The sequence below is a fragment of the Phodopus roborovskii genome, unplaced genomic scaffold, assembly GCF_943737965.1.
Source record: "Phodopus roborovskii unplaced genomic scaffold, PHOROB, whole genome shotgun sequence".
NCBI lineage: Eukaryota > Metazoa > Chordata > Mammalia > Rodentia > Cricetidae > Phodopus > Phodopus roborovskii.
In genome coordinates, this window is record NW_026126611.1 from 2,406,340 (window position 1) to 2,428,705 (window position 22,366).

The window sequence follows — 22,366 nt, forward strand, 5'->3', positions numbered from 1 at the left end:
GCGTAGAGCCTTCCTGTAACTCGGATCCTTTTGGTGATTAAGCCATTGATTGCTAGAAGTCATCGTTTACCTCGCATTTCCTCAATGGGTTGATGCTCATGAGGCGGGCTCTGATCTATCTCACTTGCTACTGCGTCCTGGTACCGACACCCTCTTCTCCTGTCTCTCTTGGAGGCAGGCATTATTCATCTTTGTTCAATGATCCCCCCGCCCTGCTTCCCTTTCTTTGTGTCCTCTGCCTCTCCCCTCTCCCTCTCTCTTTCTCCGTTTCTCCGTGTGACTCACACACAGGGAAAAGATAACAGCTCCAGCTCTGTGGGCAGCAGGATAACGATTTCTTTCCTCTCAAAAGCAGTGCCATGCCCCATCCGGTCTGTGAAAGAGCTCCCTACTGAAAGTGATGGGTGGGCAAGGGTACCACTCGGCATAAAGCTCGGCAGCACCGCAAAGGAGGAAAGTGGAAAATATGGGTCTACACATACGTACATGTATGTAATAACAAGTAGTGAATAAAAAGCACATGTATTTGAAGGGGAGTGGGGGGGGAAGGGAAAGAAAGGGAGAAGTCTTGTAATTAATTTATAATACATATACATACATACATACTTATATCCAGAGCTGAAAATTCTTCTAATGGGAAATACTACCAGTGTTGAAGATTAGTTCTCAGAACAGTCTAAATTTTCTTTGAATGTTACAACTGATAGCAAACCTAAGAGCAATTACTGCTGTTTTTGTGACCGTCATTACCCATAATGCATGAAGAACATACTGCCTCTAAATGGCGCTTACCCTGTGCCTTGCTGAAAGCATCCCTGTCTGGAGGCAGACAGACCCCTTGTCACCTGGGTGGGCTACAGGGAGTGGCTTTGGAGAGTGTCAGTACAGACACTTTACAGACAGAATGAGTGACCCCTTGTTACCTAGCTTCTCTGGAGCTGTGGATTGTGGTCTGGCTATCCTTTACATCTAATATCCACTTATGAGTGAGTTCATACCGTATTTGTCTTTCTGGGTCTGTGTTACCTCACTCAGAATGATTTGATTTTTTTTTCCCTAGTTCTATTCATTTGCCTTCAAATTTCATGATGTCACTGTTTTGTTTGTCTGTTTGTTGGTTTTTCAGCTAATACTTTGTTGTTTAAGTGTACCACATTTTCTTTATCCATTCTTCAGTTGAAGGTCATCTAGGTTGCTTCCAGGTTCTGTCTACTACAAATAACGCTGAGAAACCGTCATAACTGATTTCCAAAGTGGCTGTATAAGTTTGCATTCCCAGCAGCAGAGAGTTCCCCTCTCTCCACATCCTCTCCAGCATAAGCTGCCCTCCGTGTTTTGATCTTAGCAATTCTGACGGGTGTAATACCGTATCTCAGAGTCAATTTGATCTGTGCTTCTCTGATGACTGAGGACGTTGGTCAGTTCCTTAAATGTCTTTCAGCCATTTGAGCCATTGAGATTCTTCTGTTGAGAATTCTCTGTGTAGATCTGTACTCCATTTTTAAATTGGACTATTTGGTATTTTGATCTCTAGTTTCTTGAGTTCTTTATGTATTTTGGAGATCAGCCCTCTGTCAGATGTGGGGCTGGTGAAGATTTTTTTTTTTTTTTCCTCCATTCCTCCTCAGTTTCGGGAGGTCCCATTTATTGATTATTGCTTTCAAGAGTCAGTGCTCCTGTTGTTATATTTAGGAAGTGGTCTTCTGTGCCCATGTGTTCAAGGCTACCCCCCCACTTTCTTTTGTATCGGGTTATGCGTGGGGATAGACGTGGATCTATCTGCAGTCTTCTACATGTAGGCATTCAGTTATGTTACTTGTTGAGGATGCTTTCGTTTTTACATTGTACCATTTTGGCTTCTTAGAAAAAAAAAAGTCAGGTGTTCATAAGTGTGTAGGCTAATGTCGGGCAGGGTCTTCAATTCTGTTCCATGGGTCCATGTTTTTTTTTTTTTTTTTTTTTTTTTTTTATGCCAGTACCACACTATTTAGTCTGTAGTGGGTTTCCATGCCAGTGGGCATGCCCACTTGTGCTCACCTCCCAACACTGAGAGTGTTGGCGTTTCACTGAGAGGACCATGCAGAGGGACAGTGGCGTGGTGGGAGACACAGCTTGTTAATGACAACGCAAATGCAAATGGCTTACGCCTGGGGCTTGTTGTGTCTCAGTAAAGCCACCTGACAAGGCGTATGCACATCTCAGAGAAGCAGCAGCAGCTGCAGCCCTGGGCATGTTACTCCCCATAGATTCTAACCTTTCTCTTTCAGTAGTCTTTAAGGTAGACAATTGTTAAATTAGAAGACATTGAGAACCTCTTCCCTAAGTAAGTACCAAGTGTTTCTGCAAGCCTAGAGGGTAGTCCCATTTAGATGTAAATGCAACACTCACTAAGACATCCGTAGTCTTCTTTGTTTAACCACAGAGTGTTTTTATGCAGAGTGTGTGTACTGAGCAGAGATTTTTCCAGCATCGCAGTCGGTGTGAAAGAAATCTGTTAACAGGTTAAGAATACTCTATATATATATATTTTTTAAAAAGCATTACAAAACACATAATACCTAAATTCTGAATATGCACTTGCTTTCAATAAAGCAAATATTAATGAGCAAATAGATGTGAGCCAGAAATTTCTCCCTGAGTCATTTTCTCTTCTCCACCTAATCATTGTCCTTGCTATAACCAGGAAGGCTGCTCATGTGGGTTCACAGCACCTCTGGAATCTGAAGATATAGGCCATTTCTTCTCCTTACAGAGTTCATAAGCCCATACACGGTCACACATAAAATGGTATGGAGGAATTTACCATGACATCCAAAGTCCATGCAGGGTGTGAATTGCTCTGTCCTCTGTATTCCCAGCTGTTAATAAACACAGAGAGTCGTTTATACTCTCCTAAGGGAGAAAGTGACGGGCACAGGGTTTGGCCACCTTCAAAACGCCAAGGGTGCAGATTCTGTAGCCCATTCAGCAACTTTGAGGTCAGTGTGCCTGGGCCCAAGATCAAAGATGCGTGCATGGGAAATGTTTCCCTCAAAACATATTAAGAAGAAAGGAGTGATGGACAGGACATGGTGGCTTGGTTGGTCTGTGGTTATGGCACCTGGGCGTGCTGGCTTGTCACCTGATACTGAATTAGGTGAGAGGGAGACAACAGTCAGCCAGGGCAGGTTGGCAGAGGGGTCCAGCCTACTGAAGGATCCCTAAGTAGAATCAGTGACCCGAGAGTTTAATTAAAGTGCCTGCCTGTCTAATTAAGGAAGGTTTCCCTTCTCCACACCAATCAGCACTAAGTCCAGAGTGCCAGAACAATACACAGCCGCCAGCATCTCCCAAGCCCTCTGGGCTCTGTTGAGGCCGCGGGCAGGACCTTAGCAACAGATGTCCTGTAGCACCAGTGTGTCAGAAAAAAGTAGGAAGTGACCAAACTGAGGAATGCTGACCAGCTGATGGTGGCGCACGCCACCGCATGGACCTTCTTGTGGGACTCTGTAAAAGAAATTACCAGAGTTCGTGGGAAAACACAGATCAAACCGGTCTGTGCTGGCATGCCAGCCAGCCTAAGTTCAAGCATTTGATGCCAGCCAGCATCAAGCATTTGATTTCATTTAAGACGCTGGGCAAAGTTTCAAAGTGGGGAAGAGTACTGGAGTGTAAAATGCAGATACAGACGAGTCTCTGGTACGGTGTCATTTTAAACAAAACAAAAAACTTATAAGCAGTAGCAGAAGAGAGGTGAGAAAGGCTGTGCTCCTAACAGGGCTGCAGCCGCTGCCAGCCATCTGCGGTGGTTTCTCTGTGAGGTGATCCAGCCCTCTGGCTCTGCCTCCCCCCTCTGGCTCTGCCTCCCCCTGGGTAAGGTGTTCAAAGATCACAGTTCTCATAGTGGCTGCTTTAGTACCTTAAAATCTTTCAGCTTCCCGCGGTGGCAGTAATCTAACAGCAGGAATGAAAGCAGGTTCTGGTCAAGCCTGGCAGCCGTCAAAACACAGACACCTGGCCCCAGCCCGCACAGTGACAGGCTATAATGAGTGAAGACAGGGAGGGCCCTTGGCTCTGCCATCTGAAGCAAAGAGAGGCAAGGAGTCCTCTTCTGCAATGCCACCTCCCTAAGAGTCTCAGAGAAGTGTGTGTGTGTGTGTGTGTGTGTGTTTCTGTGGAGTTGGTTACTGCTGCTAGAAAATGTTAAGCTAAAGAAAGTAGCCTGGTAGGTATTATAGATCGTGGCGCAGCACAGAAATCCATAGAGGAAATCAATGCAAGCCTCTTGTTTCATTCTAGCTACAACCTGTTTTCAGGTACACTTACATAATCCTGTGCACTGAAATCATCGTATAGTTTGGTTTAAAAAAAGAGTCTTGGCTGCCCACGTGCTGCGACGCTGTTCCACACTCTCTGGATTGTACAAATGGTTGCAGATGGTACTCTAGAAGCAAAGGCTGTGTTCTCCTCCCCCCCCAGGAGATATATAATAAGATAAAGTAGGAGAAGTACTGCTTTACAAGGTAAAGAGGAGGCTCTCATCTTAACTAGGGTCTTCCTGTAGTCGAGTGGTATCTTCTGGGGAATGGTCTCCATTTCTGGGACAATCCTGTGAGTTCACATGGTTGTATCAGGGTCCCATCCCGGGAATCAGAAGAACCATGGAGCCATCCAGGGGCCATAACTCTAGGTGCTGAAAAGTACACACTACTTCATAAAGTCCTGAGCCTCGCTGTGGTGCACACCTCAGATCTTACCACCGAGTCCCAGGACAGGTAGACTTTGTGGTCGTCTGCGTGATCCTCGGGAGAGTTTTCTCTGCAGACCTCTTCATAAGGAGAAAGGAAGCTGGAGCCAGGTGGGCCTTTTGGATTCCACGGAGCACACCAGAAAGACAGGACAGAGGAAGTGTCATGCATTCCCAGTGACCCTAAAGTGATGACAGTGAATGGGAATGATGTCAGGCCCCTTCTTCCTGCCCCAGAGTACTGGAGAGTACCTGTTCATTTTCATGTCCTTGAGCCTGGAAGGACAGCAGGGTTTTGGGGTGCAGGAATATGGCCTGGGAGCTCTCCTGCATAAGCCAGGGGCCTTCCTGCGTGGAATGACACCTGTGTCCAGCAGCTTGAGACACCTCATTATAGTCCCAGCAACAAGGACTCATCTCCTGAAAATTAGCCCCTGGGTTTTAAGGATTGACAGCCACATCACCCCTGCAACAGCTCAGGCCAGGTCTTATAAGGGTGGCAACGGTTAGCTTACAGTAAGACCAACTTGAATAATAGTAATAAGGAAGTAAGAAGAATCCCTCTGCTCATCATGCTCTCCTACTGCCCCATAATGTTAAAATACAGCTCGGAAGTCTGTGCCGGCGAGCCCAGTGCCGTGCAAGTTTTCATACGCGTCTGGGACAGCCACAGCTCTGCCACCCTGTGGCATGAATGGCCACATGGGTGTTCTCTCTCCCCTAACATGAACTTTGGGCATGCTTAGGGCTCCCCCGCCTGAGGAGCCAAGGAGCCGCTTAGTAGCATTTTCTTTGTCAGCCACCAAAGGACCCAAACTCAACCTGAATCCATAGTCCCTAAGGACAACCAAAGCATGGTGCAAGCGTGACATTGTGCCACACAGACGAGAAAGGGGCAAACCTCAGCTGTGTGTGACAGTCTCAAAAAAAAAAAAAAAAAAAAAAAAAAGGACAATTAAGAGACCAGTGGGCCTTGCTTGAGGTTGAACCTCCCAAACAGTGTAAACCACAGGTGCTGTGATTATAGAACAGAGCAAACACACCTGGCTTGAGAGTCTCAGTGGCGCTCTAAAAGCATCATGGGATAGAAATATACCTGGGGGCGGGCAGGGGGAGCTGATGGACTCTGGCTACAGCACTGGTGTGAAAACAGACGGTATTGTGGTCCAGGAGAGTGCAGAGCAGGAACATGTGTTAAAGACTGGAGAACAGAGCAGGCCATCCCCGGCTGACTCACTCTCTGTGGACTCAGTTACAGACTCTCCCTCCTCCCCCTGAACTTAGTTACAGACTCTCCCTCCTCCCCCTGAACTTAGTTACAGACTCTCCCTCCTCCCCCTGAACTTAGTTACAGACTCTCCCTTCTCCCCTTGAACTCAGTTACAGACTCTCCCTCCTCCTCCTGAACTTAGTTACAGACTCTCCCTCCTCCCCCTGAACTTAGTTACAGACTCTCCCCCTCCCATATTTTGGGATCATTTTAGAATGCAACATTTGCAATAAAATAAAAACATCTCTTTTGGATAAGCGACCGAAATTTTCTTTTTACAATTTAAGGCAAGGTCTTGCTATATACCCCAGGTCAAAATCTTCCTGTATCAGCCACCGGAGGCTGGGATTATTCAGGTATGTGCTACCACACTTGGAGTAAATGTGTGAAGTTTTGCTTTCATGAACTTATTGTGCGAATGTCACTTAACAGACATTTAGGTCCTGAACCCATTAGACCTCAGAAGAATGATGATTAGCAAGAGAAGTCACCATGGGCTGGTAATAGTATGACTCATCTTATGTCATGGCTTCTAAGCGGCAGCAGTGTTTATGTTTAGAACCTGTAATTCTGAGTGGGAAGCTGTCCTGTGTACAATAGGAGGTGAGTTGGCATCTCTGTCCTGTGCACAGTAGGTCAGGTGGCATCTCTGTCCTGTGTACAGTAGGAGGTTGGGGTCATCTCATTCTCATTGCTGGGCGTCAGTAAGGAAGTTTCCATTGTCCCCATCTAAAATGACCGGATGTGGGCAAACGCTTCCTGGGAGGCACACTCAGACTAACTTAAGAACTGCTACTTTTAGGTAGGTGTTCCCCTGTCCCAACAGTAAACTTAAAGTAGAGCTGAAGTTCTTTACCTGTAAGAAAGTAAAGGAAGTGAAATTCGAAGCATTGATGTTCGTAAGCTGTTGTTCGCATCTGCGAAATGAGGGCAGTTAATGCCAGTGTTCGATTTACGGACTTAGATGGAAAAGAGGGTTGTTAAGGATGGCCGGGTGTGGAGAAGTGTGAATCCAGTGTGGATTTGCTCATGGTCTAGGCTGGGCTTTCTGTAGATCCACAGAAGCTAGATGGGCTAACTGCAGGGAGGGGGCGTGAGGGTAAACGCCAGACAGGGAAGGGAGGTGGTGGGCCAGCCAGGAAGGAGGCAAAGCGGTCAGGAGTTGGAGGGCAACAGACTCAGGTGCCTTCGCCAGCCCGAGCACACGCCTTTGTATCACTGTATCTCCAGCACGCCAGACTCAGAGACCCAAAGCCGGAGCCTGGTCCCAACTGCAGAGCTCTTGTCCCAGTGGCAGACTTGGGGACAACTATTCTGCCATGCAAACTTTGTAAGGCAAATGCTTCTCTGTGCTATTAAGGTCAAGCTTTCTTTTTGTCAGCTGTGACATTCAATCCTTAGCCTTAAAGAATGCAGTTTGTGTTGTTGGTTTCCCGGGGTTGCCATGACAACCTTCCACAAGCTAGGCCACTTAGAACAATAGAGATCTATCCTCTGTTGAGGGCTGAACACAGACTGCTCAGGCTGGCTCCCTCTGAAGGTTTTAGGGGATGCGTCCCACCCCAGCTTCTTACAAGCAGTAACTCCACCCCTCACCTCCTCACCTCCCTCCCTCCCTCCCTCCCTCCCTTCCTCCCTCCCTCCCTCCCTCCCTCTTGCTTTATGAAAACACCTATCACACACTGGTTTAGATCAACTCTACACCAGTTTCCACTTCATCTTCCCTCGGTTTTATCTGCTAACCCCCCCCACTCCCCCGTTTCCAAATAAGGTTCTATTTCCTGGTACCAGAGGTTGGGACTGCCACATACCTTTCTTTGAATGACATAATTCAGATAGCAACCCTGCTTATGCTAACACTATGCGGAGATGATAAATTCCTAAGGCCATGTTTTTTTTTTGTTTGTTTGTTTTGTTTTTTGTTTTTTGTTTTGCCTTTTTCATGTCTTTAGACTATTCAAAATTTTCTAAGCTAAACTTTGCCTGCACTATCCCTTCATGTTGGCAGAGGATTAGTAAAGGGCAGTTAGCTCATTCTGAGAGGGTCGGATCAGGTTGGGGTATGGCACTTCTGCACACTCCCCAGCTAGGTTTTCCGGGAAGGAAGCCCAGTCACAGAGTGAGTTAAGGAAATGGTGTTAGTTAGTTAGGGCTGGGAGCCATCACACAGCACAGAGCCTCCAGATGCGTCAGGATGGCGGTGCCTGTTCCCTGCCGGAAGTGTGTCAGCTTCACAACCTACACTCGCCGTTCATGGTTAATCAAGGTGATGTGCTAGTTATTGGCTTCAAAAAAGAAAAAAGGGAGGGAGAGATGAGGGCTGTCCTAGCCACCCCCAAGTTTGTTCTCTTCCTGTATGGAAAGTGCAGTGTGTAGAAAGCAGGGTGGCTGTGGGACAGATGTCAGGCACTGTGTGCCGGTGGCTTGGAAGACAGACGAAATGCACACCCCTGCTCCAATAGAAGCCCTCAGGAAGTACACACATGTGCCCGAGTTCTAAGCATGGCCACAGGAGGGGCTCATCTGCCAGGAGGCCCGGTTGACTCTGGTGCCAATGGGGAGCATCTCTGATGTTGGAGAGCAGGTCTGAGGATTCGGTGCCTCTCCTGGTGAGCAAGCAAGCACCGTGTGAGCCATGTGGGGGTAGCGGCATGTGAGTACCTGGCAGGCGGTGAGGAACCTGTCATGCCAGAAGAGAATGGAGAGAGTTGAGCATGGAGATCCGGCATCACTCTCCACGCCTGTATCTGGCAATTTCCGTGGAGCTAACACAGGGTCAACAGCCCTGTAAGAATTTGCAAGAACAGAAAGGGAGCCCGGGACACTGGAGGGATCCAAGGCGTCTATGGTAGCAGCATCTTGATAACCCGTGGTTGCAGTGGCCTCATGACCTCCACCTGTGGGCCACCGTGTGGTTCGTGTAGATTAAGCTTTGTGCTAACTGTGCACCAGAGGCAGGGACAAGCCCCTGGCTCTGTCCTGCACACTTCTGTCCCATTCTTCCCTGTAGTACCCCACAAAGCTCTTGCTAAAACTAAGGTTTTGGGCATACCTTTGCATTGTCCTATCTTACTTGTATCTTGATTTTTTTTTTTTTTTTAAGTTTTATTCCTTCTACTCTACCTGGGCCCATTTTTCTGAAACTACCCTCTTGCTTTATTTATTTTTTTTTTTAAGGTCAATGTTTAATGTATTAAGTTTCAGACATCTTTCTAATTGAAGCATTTAATGTTATGATTATTTCAATTCCAACTTAATTGTGCATTTTCGATATTATTTGTTTCGTGAGATAGGGTTTCTCTGTGTAGCCCTGGCCGTCCTGGAACTCACAGAATGCTGGGATTAAAGGTGTACACTGCCACCATTCAGCTGTTTTTAATACATCAATCCAAACAATCTATAACCCTTTATTGTAAAGTAGTATTTAATTCAAGGTTTTTGAAATTTTACCTTTGAAAATTGCCAATAATAGTTAAGTGTCTTGGCTCAGGTCTGTAATCTCAGAACTCAGTGGGGCTGAGGCAGGGGTTTTGTTGAGCGTTTGAGGCCAGCTTAGGCTACATAGTAAGATCCAGACTGGCCTCGATTATGTCCTTACACCCTGTCTCAGAAAAAAAAAAGCCAGTCGTGTGAGTTATTTTTAATTATGAAGCTAAAATTATTTTTATAGTATGGTATGAAAAAAGTTAGTTTTTACAGTAGCAATTGTTAGTGAGATTATCGTATACAAAGCTTACTGATACATTCCTTGTGGCCTGAATTACGATATGGACTTTTAAAAATACACGTGCATGAGAATATATAACTCAAATGGACGTTGCACACTGCACATGCAGACTAAACCAGCTTTCTTAAATGTGTGATTTAATTATTCAGATACACAGGGATTTTTTTTTTCTTCTAGATTTTTTTTTTTTTTAATTTACTGAGAGAAGTGTTAACAATTTCTCCTAATGATAATGGGTCTGTCAGGGTGGTTTTTGTTTCGGTGTTTGGCATTTTCTCTGAAGCTGCTTTTACCTACCACAAGCAAATGCAGATGATTGCCTCTTCCCTGTAGCTGACATTTATCAGTGAGTAGTGACTGCCTTTTGTCTCTCCCTGCTTGTGTGAGGCTAACGCCTTGTCTCTTTTATTGCTAGTTGGACGGTATATCTCTTTTCCATTGTTGTGCTTTGAGATTTTCCCTGTGCTTTGCTGTTTTTTTTTTTTTTTTTTTTTTTTTTTTTTTTTTTAGCAAGATCCTATAGCTGAGCTGTACTGTTTTGAACCAGTTGGACAGTCTTATCTTTGGAATGGAGAATCTGGTACATTAATAGCGAGTATAATTTTTTTACCGTTTTAAAAAATACTCCTCCTACTTTTTAAAATGTGAAATGTAGAATTTGCCTTACCTTGCTAACAAACTAATGGTCAGTCAGGCATAGTGGAAGGAGCAGAAGGTGATGGGATTGCATGGGCCCTAATGGGGTGCAGAAGGGCAGACGGATGCTGGACTCACATCACCGCATCCTAGTTGAGGAACAACAAACTTAGGCGGTGTAGTAGTTTGGGGCACGTCTACTCTTGTCCTAAAGGGAACTATGACTCCCTGTTGCCCCTGCATACCATCCTGAGAAATGGAAACACTCTGGTCCCTGTCTTTGGAGGACTGGGGGCATGCAGGACTGCCCTCTCCCTGTCCCTCTCAGACCCTTTTATGTTTCCCATCTTTCCCATTCTGTCTGCATCAGCTCTGGTTTCTCCTTTACCAACCTTTTTTTAGTTTTACCTTTAAAAAAAAATGTTCTAAACTGATGTATTTATCAGGGTTTTTAATGTAAGTTATTATGCTTTTAATCTTAAGTTTTACTTCTTTTTAACAAACCTGCCTGGTCGTTTTTTGCAACATCTAGTTTCCTCGTTTTACAACGTCTAGTTGGTTTGTAAGTCTTTGAATTCTGCTTTTTTCTTCTCCCCCCCCCACCAAAGGCATTAATTGAGCATATTTTTATGGCATTCTAACACAGATTTCAACGACTTGTCATCTCCACTGACTCATGCTCTCAGAGAATTTATCAGCTCATGACTATGAGTTCACGCTCCTTGGAATTTTGTGTTTATTATGGAATGCGCGTGGAGGGCGCATGTCCAGCAAGCATATGCAGGTCCTTTTTGCCTAAGCTTTGCACATTCCCATCCTGGACCTTTAAAAGCAAGTGCTGTGACTTTCGGTTTCTCCTTGGCCCATGTTCTTTCTTGTTCTCCGCCAGGCAGGGGAGTTTCCTTCAGAATGAGTCTATTTCTGGTTCGCCTGCTGGCATTTAGGGACACACCTTTGGGACAGACTAGCGTAGCCTCTTACACTGTGTGGCCCCTGGCGCTGTCCCCTGATTTTCCGGGTGGGGAAACCTTTGACCTAAGTGACAGAGGCGTTCGTGTCAGACCTCGGGACCAGCTAACAATGGAGGGAAGAACAGTTCTCCTTGTTTTAGCCGTCATCGGTGTATTTCCAGGAAGGGCCGAACCTACAGATGTTTTCGGACATATGGCTTAGAATTCCCCTCTACCTCACCCCCAGTCTGAACTTCCTCCCTTGGTCCTCTGACCATGGAGCGAATGTGAGGAGGGGGAGGTGAGCCAGGCCCCTCCCCGCCACGGCCTTCAGAGCTTCTGCTTGCTCATCTTGTCCCTGCCCCTCATGGATATGCTCAGTGTTTCACTGTGGGTGCCTATGAAATATTTTTAAATGACAAAAAGCCTCTAGCACATAAAAATCTAGCAAACATGTTTACATTCTCTTTTGAACCCATTCCGGATTTCTTAGACTTTTCTATTATGGAAAGCTTTTCCCCTCCCTTTCAAGTTACAGGGTCCTTCCTGCTATAGTTCAACCTACTTCCTGTTTCCTGCCACCCACCCCCTTCCTCTATAATTCATGCCCAGGCTGGGGGAAATGATAGGAAAACTCCCTTTTCTCTTAGCTGACGAATTGCCCTTCTCCACCTTGCCAGGGCCTCAGTGTCTTCAATGCAGAAGAAAGCAGGGTTCTTTGTGTTTGTCCGTCAGGTTAATGTGTTGCAGAGATAAAGCAGTGATGTAAACCACAGCCCTTCATGGCAAAGTAAATCCCTGGAAATAACCGCAGTATAATATAACAGCCCGATGCTTATCCGGTTGTTTAATTGTGTAGCCGTTAGCACGAGATACAGGCAAGGCTACAGAAAACTGTACCAGCACATGGCAGGGGAACTAAGCGCGGACCCGAGAGTGGAAGGCAGCGGAAGAGGAACGCAGGGAAACCGGGAACGATGGCCTTGGCAAGGCTTTCTCGTTACGGGTCCTGGCAGCTCATCTTCGCCGATGATACCGACACACAGGGGACAGAGCCCATGTCCTACAGGGACAACCGGCTGTGCTCTGTGCCCTGAGTGACCTTTGTTGAGGAGGTGTGCCTGTTGGCAGGAGGCGGTGAGGGTTGTGTCCAGTTCAGACTGTTTTCTGTCAAAACTCGTGAGAGAGGGTTGGAGGGGAGAGGCCTGAGAATGTTTGCAAGTAAACTTGGCTGTCCTGAGGAACCTCTTAGCGATGAGTGGAGAGGCTAGGAAAATAGGGCTGGCTCTTACTTCGGGGTGGGTAGAGCTGCCCTGTCCCTGATTCACCGTGTCTAACCCACCTCTGATGAACAGCAAGAATGTGTCGGCCCTATCTAACCAGTGTCAAATGCCTCGTCGTTCCTCCCCTGGTTCTACACCTGATTAGTCATGTTTGTGGTCTCCTGTCCGTAATCCTGTTTGCCCGTCTTGCTTTAATTGCCTTGAACATATTACATTTGGTCATTTTGCTGTCTGCGTCAGACACCTCCACTGGCTGAGTCATCACACATATGATTCTGGGTCTGCTGCCTTCTGTGTGATGTTGGGTTAGGGATTGCATGGCTGTGTGTCCCTTGGCCCCAGGTCTGAGGGTTTTTTTTTTTCCCATGACTTTCTCTAGGGCAGAGGTTCTCAGTCTGTGGGTAGTGACCCCTTTGGGGGTCGAATGACCCTTTTTTGCAGGGGTAGCATGTCAGATATCCTGCATATCAGATATTTACGTGACGATCCATAACAGTAGCAAATTTACAGTTATGGAATAGCATACTTTTATTGTTGGGTGGGGCGAGTCACCGCAACATGAAGAGCTGTATTAAAGGGTCACAGTGTTGGGAAGGTTGAGGGCCACTTCTCTACCGAATGCCGGTGATTGTTAACGTTGGGCAGCCAGGCGCAACTTGCGTGTGTTCAGCTGGAGCTTTTGCCATTGGTGACATCACGCAGAGGAGGAAGGACTGGCTGGGCTATCAATTCCTGAGACAGTTCTTACGTCCTCCATCATTCCTGGAACCAAGGCCTCTGGGCTTCACACATCCAGGGACCAAGAAGAAATCCAGCACTTGAGCCTGGCGTTGGACAGGTGGTGCACAGCATGCAGGAGGCTCACGGGCCTTGGTATAGTGAGGAGTTGGGGTTCTGCTTTGTGAGCAAGAAGGCAGGGGCCTCCCTCCTTCAGGGGCTGCTGTATGATCCATATCTGACACAGAACTCACTGACTCCCAGTGTGGCGTGAACAGGTGGTATGTGCTCAGGACGCCCGAGGGCGGGCATCAGACTTCCAGGGGCGGAGTGGAAGGCAGAACAGAGCAACAAGCTGGAGATGCTCACAGCTACATTTCCCAGGGTGGGCTCCTGCCAAGCTTCTGGGGGCTCCTCATAGTCCCTGTGTGCAGACTCTGCCCAGAGCTCTCTGCCCTGGGACCCTCTACCCTCTCTCCTTTCCCACAGAGCACCTACCATATATGCTCGGCAGATGGACCGTGATCCCTGGCCCGGCAGCATTTCCTCAGCCACGCAGCCAACTTGACCTGACCATGGTGAACCCAGCTGAACTGGAGGTTTCCGAGGCTCCCTGAGGGTTTTCCACCATGCAGATGCACGGTGTGGTAGCAGCCTTGGCTACCTTTCCTCTCTCCAGGCTTGGGGCTGGGTGGGGGCACAGCCGTCAGGAAGGACACTGAAGCTCCCCGTAGCAGCCATCACTCCCGCTCAGCCATTGTGTTTCTTCTCCCTGTCACGGTCAAATGTATGCAGAAGACAACTGATTAATAATTAGGGAGTCACAAAAATAAATTCATAGCACGCGGTTGCTCACACCAGAGGCGGTTGGTCTATTATACTGCAGTTGGTTATTGTGATCACGGGTCTTATTTAAATTTTGATTTCATTTTCCCTGTAGTTTTATTTTTAATTGTCTCAGTTCTTGATTATAGATATTATTTTCTGTATTTTTTTTAAAGGAAAGGAGATGTTTTACTGTGAAAAATGATTCCAAACTTGAACAAAGTGGCATACTTATGTCTGAGAGCTGTTTCTTCCTCCCTCAGAAGTCGCGGGGGGGGGGGTGGATCTTTATTTTTGATATTATTGTTGCTTGGGATCAGTCACAGGTGACATTGAAAATGGTGGCTTTTCGGGGGTCAGTGGGACTTACGATACCTGCCGAGTGATTGCCTCTGAGCTAAGGACACCGAGAAGTCGGGGGAGAGACATGGGGATGAGGATGTGTCCTGGAGATGTCTTCTGTCCTCACAAACTTTCCTGTCCGTGTCCTCGACCACTGCAGCCTCCCTTCTGTCCAGACACCGTGGTTCCCCCAGGCTGTCTCAGAGCTCTTTTACAGGGACTGTTTCCTGTTGTGGAATATCACTTTAACTATGTAAAGACGTGTTACATGTGTTCATGCTGCGTTTGTTGAATTATGCAAGGACATGTTGCTGTTTCACCTTGCCTGCCTAAGGCACCTGATTGGTCTAATACAGAGCCGAATAGTCAATAGCGAGGCATTAGAGGGACAGGCGGGGATGGCGGGCACAGCAAATAAGGAGGGGGAAGACTCTAGGTTCAAGAGGAGAATGAGGGAGAAAAAGGACACACCAGGGACCAGCCAGGCACAGAGGAAGCAGGGGACGGAAGATGAAGAGCCTCCAGGCAAAACGTAGATGGGAAACAGGTTAAATTAGTTTTAAAAGCTAGCCAGAAACAAGCCTAAACTAAGGCCAAGCATTCATAACCAGTAAGTCTCTGCGCCCTAATTTGGGGACTGGCAGTTCGAGAAAGCTCGCTACAGTTTCCACTTTCCATGGACTCTCTACTCTGTACTCTGTTGCCAAGAAAATGTTGTAAAGAGAGGATGTGTTCTTATGTGTGCCATCTGTTGCTTCTTATAATGTCTGCTTTGCTTGGGAAAAAAATGACATGGTCTTCCAACTGTCACACCTTGAGCTCCTGCTTGGGTCACGCAAGGAGGCAAGTTTCAGTGTCTTCTACCCCAGGGCCTTTGCATAGGATGCCCTTTCTTTTTCTACCCTTCCTCTTCTCGCCTGGTCTGAAAAGCTATGCTGTGTGTCCTTCCACCTCCAAATGGACGGGGTGGCAGGGGTGGGTGGGGGTGGGGTGGGTGCCGTTTCTTCCTCAGAAGTTGGTGTGTGGTTTGGAATCGTATGTTGATAACTGCCCGCAGTCTGTGGTTCTCCGGACAGAGAACACAGTACCGAAGCTGAGAGATCATTTCCTGTCACATCTGTGATCCTCTGCTCCTACTGTAACAACTAGTGACGACTCCGCTGTGTTTTCCACTGCAATATTCTATAAGCATTAAAGGTTATTAAAATAACATTTTAAATAATGTTCATAAAAATTTAGATTGTATAACCAGGCTTACCTAGATGAAGTAACTGAGCAAAGGATGAGGAATGTCTCGCTTAACATACCAAGTACTGTTCTTTCCGCTGGAAAACTTAGTAAAGAGATTTGTTATTTTGCACTGAAATAGCTCTCAAAGAAGTTTGGTTCCCAGAATTGGTTGATCCTGCAGCTTAACAGGATGATGAGAGAACATACGTTTCCTAGGTCTTAGCGATTTCATGCTTAGCATGACGTCTGGGTCCCTCATGGCTCCAAGGTAGCTTTAGGGCTGTAACATCACACTTGGCAGCATCCAGAGGCGGAAGAGCCCCCTCCTCTGCATTCCCTCAGTTTCGTTCTCTCCAGGAACGAAACCGTTTCTCTTCCACGTGTCTCTACTCCAGTTGGACCCATCGCCGCTCTCTCTGCTTCCCTACACTCGTTAGGCATGCATCTCCTCATGCCACTCACTTATGCTTTTCCTTACTGACTGGGCCACCCCGGTCCCCTTTTCCTGGTTAGTCTCTTTGCCTCTGTGGCTTTTCTTCTCTTAGTGTGTTGTCTCATTAATTTCCTTCCTTATGCAATTCCCACAACCAACTGACTCAGCATCGCTTCCTACAGCTACCAGGGACTTCGCAGGGAAACCTGGGCAATGACTGGCTGCCAGGGGTTGGTGGGGATGGGGAAGTCTCGGATTCTTGGTCACAACAGCAACCCTGACTCCGGAGCTGGGGACACAGTCACGTGGAGGTGTGGTCAACCAGTTGTCCAACCTGCCTTCCACTAATTTTCATGGGGCTTTATCTGTTTGCTTCTGAGGCATCTCCCTCCAGCCCGCCACACTCATTGTGTCTTAAGGGGAAGGAGGCTGCGTTAGAGGCTAGCCTCCTCTCCTCTTCCTGATGCATGGCACTCACTCTAGATGTTTTCTGACAGACTCCAGAGCAGGTGTGCTGTGCAGAGAGAGAGAGACTGGAAACACTGACGTTTTCAGCGAAGTTCCCTGCATTGGTTTTCCCGTGCAGGACAGCTCTGCTCTTCAGTGGGTTCCAGCTAATGTACTCTTTCAGGTGATGTGGTCTGGTCTTCAGGAAAGGGCAAAAGCCGCAGGAAGTCACCCTGGCTCTAGATGGACAGAGCTCATGTGGGGGCGTGTCAGCTAGCTGTGGCAGAGCTTGCATGGCCTCCCACCCTAACTTTGGAATGTAGCTTGTGTTGCCTGCTTTCCAACTTCATGTCCAGTGTGTTGGAGGGTTTCTGGCTCTCCAGGTTTTCTTATTAAATTGCTAGCGTTCTCAGAAGTGGTGAGTTCTTGAACCCAGTGGCCTGGAGGCATTTTGGCATGGCTCAGGGGCTCCCCAAGTGTAGAAAGAGGCCCAAGATCAGTTCCTGGGGCGAGAGTAGCAATGGTATGGGGGACCCAGAACTAATGTGTCCTGAGGTCTCCAAGGTCTCCAAGGCCAGTCCTCCACGGTAGTTCATGACTAGGCAATGGCTCCCCTAGACTCTTCTTAAGGAAGGACCGGGTCCTGCCCTCAGGCAATGTAATGTGACAAACACTCCAAGTACCTGGGGATGGCAGCCAAGAAGGCTTGCTTAGAGGACCAGATCTTGGTCCTGCTCTCCTGGTTTTATCCTCAGAAGGCCCCTCAGGCATCACAAAGAGCTAACTCTGGTCAAATCTGTACCAGTGTACATTGGCTCTGCTGGAGCTGCAAACCCTTGTGCTGCAGGGTTCTTTCTGTCTGTGGAGTCCCACACAGGTTGGACAGCACCCCCCCCCCCAATCCTTTCTAAATAGGACTGACTCCTGACTCTGGATCCAGGTAATTCCCTTCCGCAGTGTCTTTCACAAAGTGAACATGGTAGACTGCCTGGCAAGTTGGATCTTCTGATCCCTGTGTCCCTTCTGACTACAGCCAGTGGTCTCTGGGTGGGGAGAGTGTTGAGTAATTGCCTAGTGGGCCTCGCTCACGTAGTGCGTGGAAGTGAGGCCAAGAGGAAAGCCTAGGCCCTCCCTCCCCAGAGGCCTGCAGCTCTGCACTTCCCCAGGCCTCTCCCACTCTCCACAGGGCGCAGGGCTTGATTTTAAGCTCAGCCTTTCTTCTTGGGTGTCTGGGAAGACCATGTGGACTCAGGGTAAATTGGGCTCTGATTGCTTCCTCAGATTGGGACTCAGGATGTCCCTGCTGCTGGCCCTGATAAGTCATCCGTGTGGATCATTGTCTATAAACGGAGCCGGAGGTCACAGCGGAAGCGAGCCTTTGTTCCCAGCTGCTGGCCCCGACCACGTGAGGCGTCCTCACTGCGAGCAGGAGGAAGGCAACTGACATTGAGATGCGCGCAGGCGGGGTCTTCTTCCAGTGGCTCCCAGAGAAGGGGCTGCAGGGACCAGCTGGGAAGCGACCCGACCTACTGTCGTTGACCCGCAGGCGCTTTTCTAGCACGTTTGGTCTTTGGCCACTGAAGTTTTGCTCTGCGAAGAAAAGCGTGATGCCAAACTGTGGGGTCCAAGTAGACAGGAGTGTTGGGGGGGGGGGGGAGGACACAGGACACGACAGCTGCAGCTGATGGGGCCGGGAGACAGGACCAGAGCCGCGCGTCCGATTAGCATACAACGGGCGTGGGCGCTGATTGGCGGGCGCGGCAGTGGGCGGAGAGGTAGGCGGGGTGACACTGCTGGAGTAGTAGGAGAGGGAGGAGTGGGCAGCGGGCGCTGATTGGAGGCGGGGACGGGGACGACGCCCCTGGGCAGGGCGGCTTGCGCTGATTGGAGGCGATGGTGGTGGGCGGGGCGAGGGTGGGGTTGTCCACATTGGGTTAAGGGGCTGATGGAGAAAGAGCGCCTGCTGCGCGCCCTGATTGGTGGGTAGGCGTGTAGGCGTGGCGCGGCCGCGCTCTCTGTTTGGTCGGAGCGGCGCTGGGCGTAGTGTATGGGCGGGGACGAGAACCAGGAGCTGGTACTCCTGGCCCGAGGCGAAGGCGCCGCGGGAGTGATCCTGGGGCCCGGCCCGGTGGCCCGCGCGGCCTGCCCTTTGTGCTTGCAGCCCGCATCCTCGCCCAGGGCCACCGCGTCGGGCTCCCCCGGCGCGCGTGCCCGCCCGCGCGCTGCCCAGCCTGGGATGCGCCAGGGATGCGCGCCCGCCGGCCCTGCGGCTCCTGGCAGCTGGGCGCGGGGCGATGGAGCTAAGCATGAAGAAGTTCACGGTGCGCAGGTTCTTCTCCGTGTACCTGCGCAAGAAGTCGCGCTCCAAGAGCTCCAGTCTGAGTCGCCTCGAGGTAAAGGCCCTCCCCGGGAACGCGCAGGATTTGGGTCCCCGCTGTACCTCGAGTGAGCATGTGGAGCTCGGAGGGCGTTTGGCCACCGGAGCCCTTCTCACAGTCCCGTGCATCATCCACCCCAGATCCAAGCGTGGCGTGGGAAGTTATTTGAAAACTGGTCTAGTTGTCATTAAAGCCTATCAAATCGGCTCCAAGTGTTGTTGGCACTCCATAACAACTGCACAGATCGAGTCCTTGCTGGGACTGAAGTCTACCCCAGTGAATTTCTCTCTAGTGCTCCTATGTTTACGGGATTCGGGGTCACTCCCCAGAGGCTTTGGAGGAGAAGGGGTGCGGCCGTGCAGCTGGGTTGCCGAGTGGTGTGGGGGTTCTTTGGGAGACTCCACGCCGACTCTCAAGTTCTGTAGCCTCCTCTCCAGCCTGTGCTGTCTTGGGTCTGGTACTGTGTGGATGGTCTGGGTATTTGAGATGGCTGTAGAGTTGACCAAAGCAAGTAAGGAAGGTTTCTGGAGTGCCTGACGCAATTCCCTGCAGCCTCGGCGGCTTTGCAACAGATTGGCTCTGAAACACGAAGGACGCCGGAAAAATCTTGACCTTTGCAGGTCCCTCATCTTTTCTTCTGTGGGTGTCCGTAGCCAGTCGTCTGTGGTTTTAAACTATGGTTTTCATTTCAACAACTAACTAAGCTCTATCCTCATCCTGGTGTTCAGACCACATTGTTGAGCCAGTAGATGACAGAGCCGTGACCTGCTTAAGTGAAGGGTGTGAAGAGAGGGAGGCTGGCAACTGGCCTAGAGATGTCATGGATCACTGATGCCCCTGCTTAAAGGCTGGCCCACAGAACTCGTGTGTGTGTGTGTGTGTGTGTGTGTGTGTGTGTGTGTGTGTGTGTGTGGTTGTTCCATTAGGAACAGTGTCACCCATTTTTACTTTGGGTTTCTTTGTCTCGGCCTTAGTATGTTACCCACAGGCAAAGGGCTCTGTGATGATCCAGAGATCTTTCAGGAAAGCCCAGGGATAGTATTGAAAGCGTCAGGGAATTTGCTTGTTGAAAAAGTTTCTTTTGCTAAATTCCAGCTCAGAATTGAAGGGACTAAATTGTCTCTCAGAGAACAAAACATTGATTTTGGACAAATATAGTTATTGATCTGATAATGGGGAGGGGTATTTAAACTTAAAGATGACAGAAACTGAGCGCAAGTGCATTTTTTTTTTTCTAGGACTCTGTAAAATCTAGCCAACAAGAGCAGACGTTGCAGAAGCATTTACCTTCCTATCAGATAATGTTTTTAATCTATTATCTATTATCGTGCTGTTTCTCATCTCTGGGTTATTGCTTTTGCCTCTGTGTCCCCGTGAGCAAACTGTGTGCCATTTACAGAGCACCTGGAAGGCCCCGAGTGTTCTAGAAGCCTGTGTGCGGATTCAGCAAGTAGAACTGAACTGGGCTATGGAGAACCCTCCAAAATACAATCGCATACATTGTGCATGTTGGGGGCAATAACAAAAAAGGGTTTTTTTTTTCCAGTATGAAAATAACATTTCCAAGACCCCTACACAAACCTGTGCCTTCTGATTTCATCCCAGAGCACTGTGTTACACATGCACACACACACACACACACACGCACGCACGCACGCACACGCACACACGCACGCATGCGCGCACACACTAAAATTTTAAGAGTTTTGAAAGGCCAGGAAAGCAGTGTATTCCATTAGTCAGTTGAATGTGGTCTGTTGTTGCGCCTGATGCCATGCTGGATGCTCACGAGCAGGACAGTGGAGATGCACCAGTTGAGTTTTACAAGTGCTCCCCTCAGGTTTCTGACATCTGATGTTTGTGAAAATCCACGTGGCATGTTCTGCTGCACAGCAGGAAGACCCTGAGAAGGAAAGGGGCCTGGTCAAAGCTTACCTCTTCTTCTGTAGATGTCTTAAGGACCCGTGGTGAGTTCAGGCTATTTCTGGACAGTGCAGATCCCAAAAATGTCAAACGAAGATGTCTTGGCCTCGGGGCCCTTCGTTTACCTGGGGACATGTTATGAAGCATTATCTTTGTTAAAAACAAAAATGACTCTGGTTTAAAATTAATTTTACTTTTAGAACACAATGTTTGATAAACTTGGGACCAAGTTACCTAATTGTATGCAGAAACATGCTGTGCATTTCTGCTTAGAAATAAAGTTCATATAAATACGTTTGTCTTGTATCGGCATTGACCTAAGTCATCTGGCCATGTGGGCCATTCCTGCAGACATGTTCCAGAGACTCTTAAAGGGAAGTTGAGAGCCTCTCATAACCTTCGTGGGCACAGGTGTCAGGCTTCAGAGCTTCCCAGCGACCCTGTCCCCAAGAAAGCTGTAACTATGGGACCCTAGTGGCATGCCCTGAGGGATATAGTGGTGACTTGCTACTATTGTGTAGTCCTGTTACAGGTGAAAAAAAAAATGGAGAACAAGGAAGCCCTCTGTGATGATTCAAAGAACATGCCCCATGTGGGAGCAGGGGCCTGCTGTTACCACGCTTTAGCCATTGCCGGCTGTGTGGCCCTTAGTGTTTGCTATTTTTCAGGCACACAGGAAGCAGTTGTCATTGCTAAAAGGTAATCACCCAATGAAATAGTTTGGAATGTGCTTCATAGCCTAATTTTTTTTTTTCTTGCAAACCTCTTCTGGAAGTTAGACAGTTCTAAGTGGGTCTGACTGTGTGCACCCAGTTAGATTCACAATCTCCCTTTGACTAGAAAGACCATTAACTTTCATAAACCTCTCTCTCAGCTACAAGACGGAATGATAGGTAATGTCGGGGTTAGTGAGTGACTGTCTGGGAAGACAATTTAGAATCTTGGCGGTCAAATTGCTCAGTCACTGTTAGCTGTTGATATTGATAAGATTTACCTGGGTTTATTGATGGTTTTTATATTACCCAGTGTCCATTGGCTGCATGGCTAGTGTTGTCCCAGTGGAAGGTCAGCTGCCCACAGGATAGGATGGCCGCATTTGCTCAGATGGAGTTTCCATCTTCTGGCTGGGATAGCGTAAGCCCTCTTATCATGCATGCCTGCCCATGAGTCAGCTGCACTTATCCTCAGATCCATTACCCATGTGGGTTGCTTTGCCCTGAGCTAGGACGGCTTTAGAGCACAAAAATGTTCCAGTGTCTGTTTCCAAGTGAGAGAGCTAAGCAGGAAGGCATCAGAAACCCCAGCAGAGACCCTGACTGATAGTGTGATTACAGGCGTATACTCCTTATTCTCTCCAGAGGCAGTGAAGGTTTTAATTAATTTAAATGATGTTATTTACTGAATGTAGGATTTCATCTAATCGACTGAAGGTATCGATATGCCGAGTTAGCTTACCTACAGAATGGCCTGTTGCTTGGT

General features: G+C 48.3%; 1 protein-coding gene across 2 annotated transcripts in view; it reads left to right on the forward strand.

Annotated features, from left to right (window-relative positions):
- The window catches only part of Rps6ka2 (ribosomal protein S6 kinase A2), a 192,696-nt gene that overhangs the window by 79,384 nt on the left and 90,946 nt on the right, over positions 1 to 22,366 (forward strand). The window contains exon 1 of one of the 2 annotated variants that reach the window (XM_051205998.1): positions 18,571 to 18,979. The exons of the other annotated variant lie outside the window; for it this stretch is intronic. Coding sequence (XP_051061955.1) covers positions 18,881 to 18,979 — 99 coding nt within the window. The 5' untranslated portion in view covers positions 18,571 to 18,880. Of the gene's footprint in view, positions 1 to 18,570; positions 18,980 to 22,366 lie in introns of those variants that run through there. 2 annotated transcript variants of the gene reach the window in all.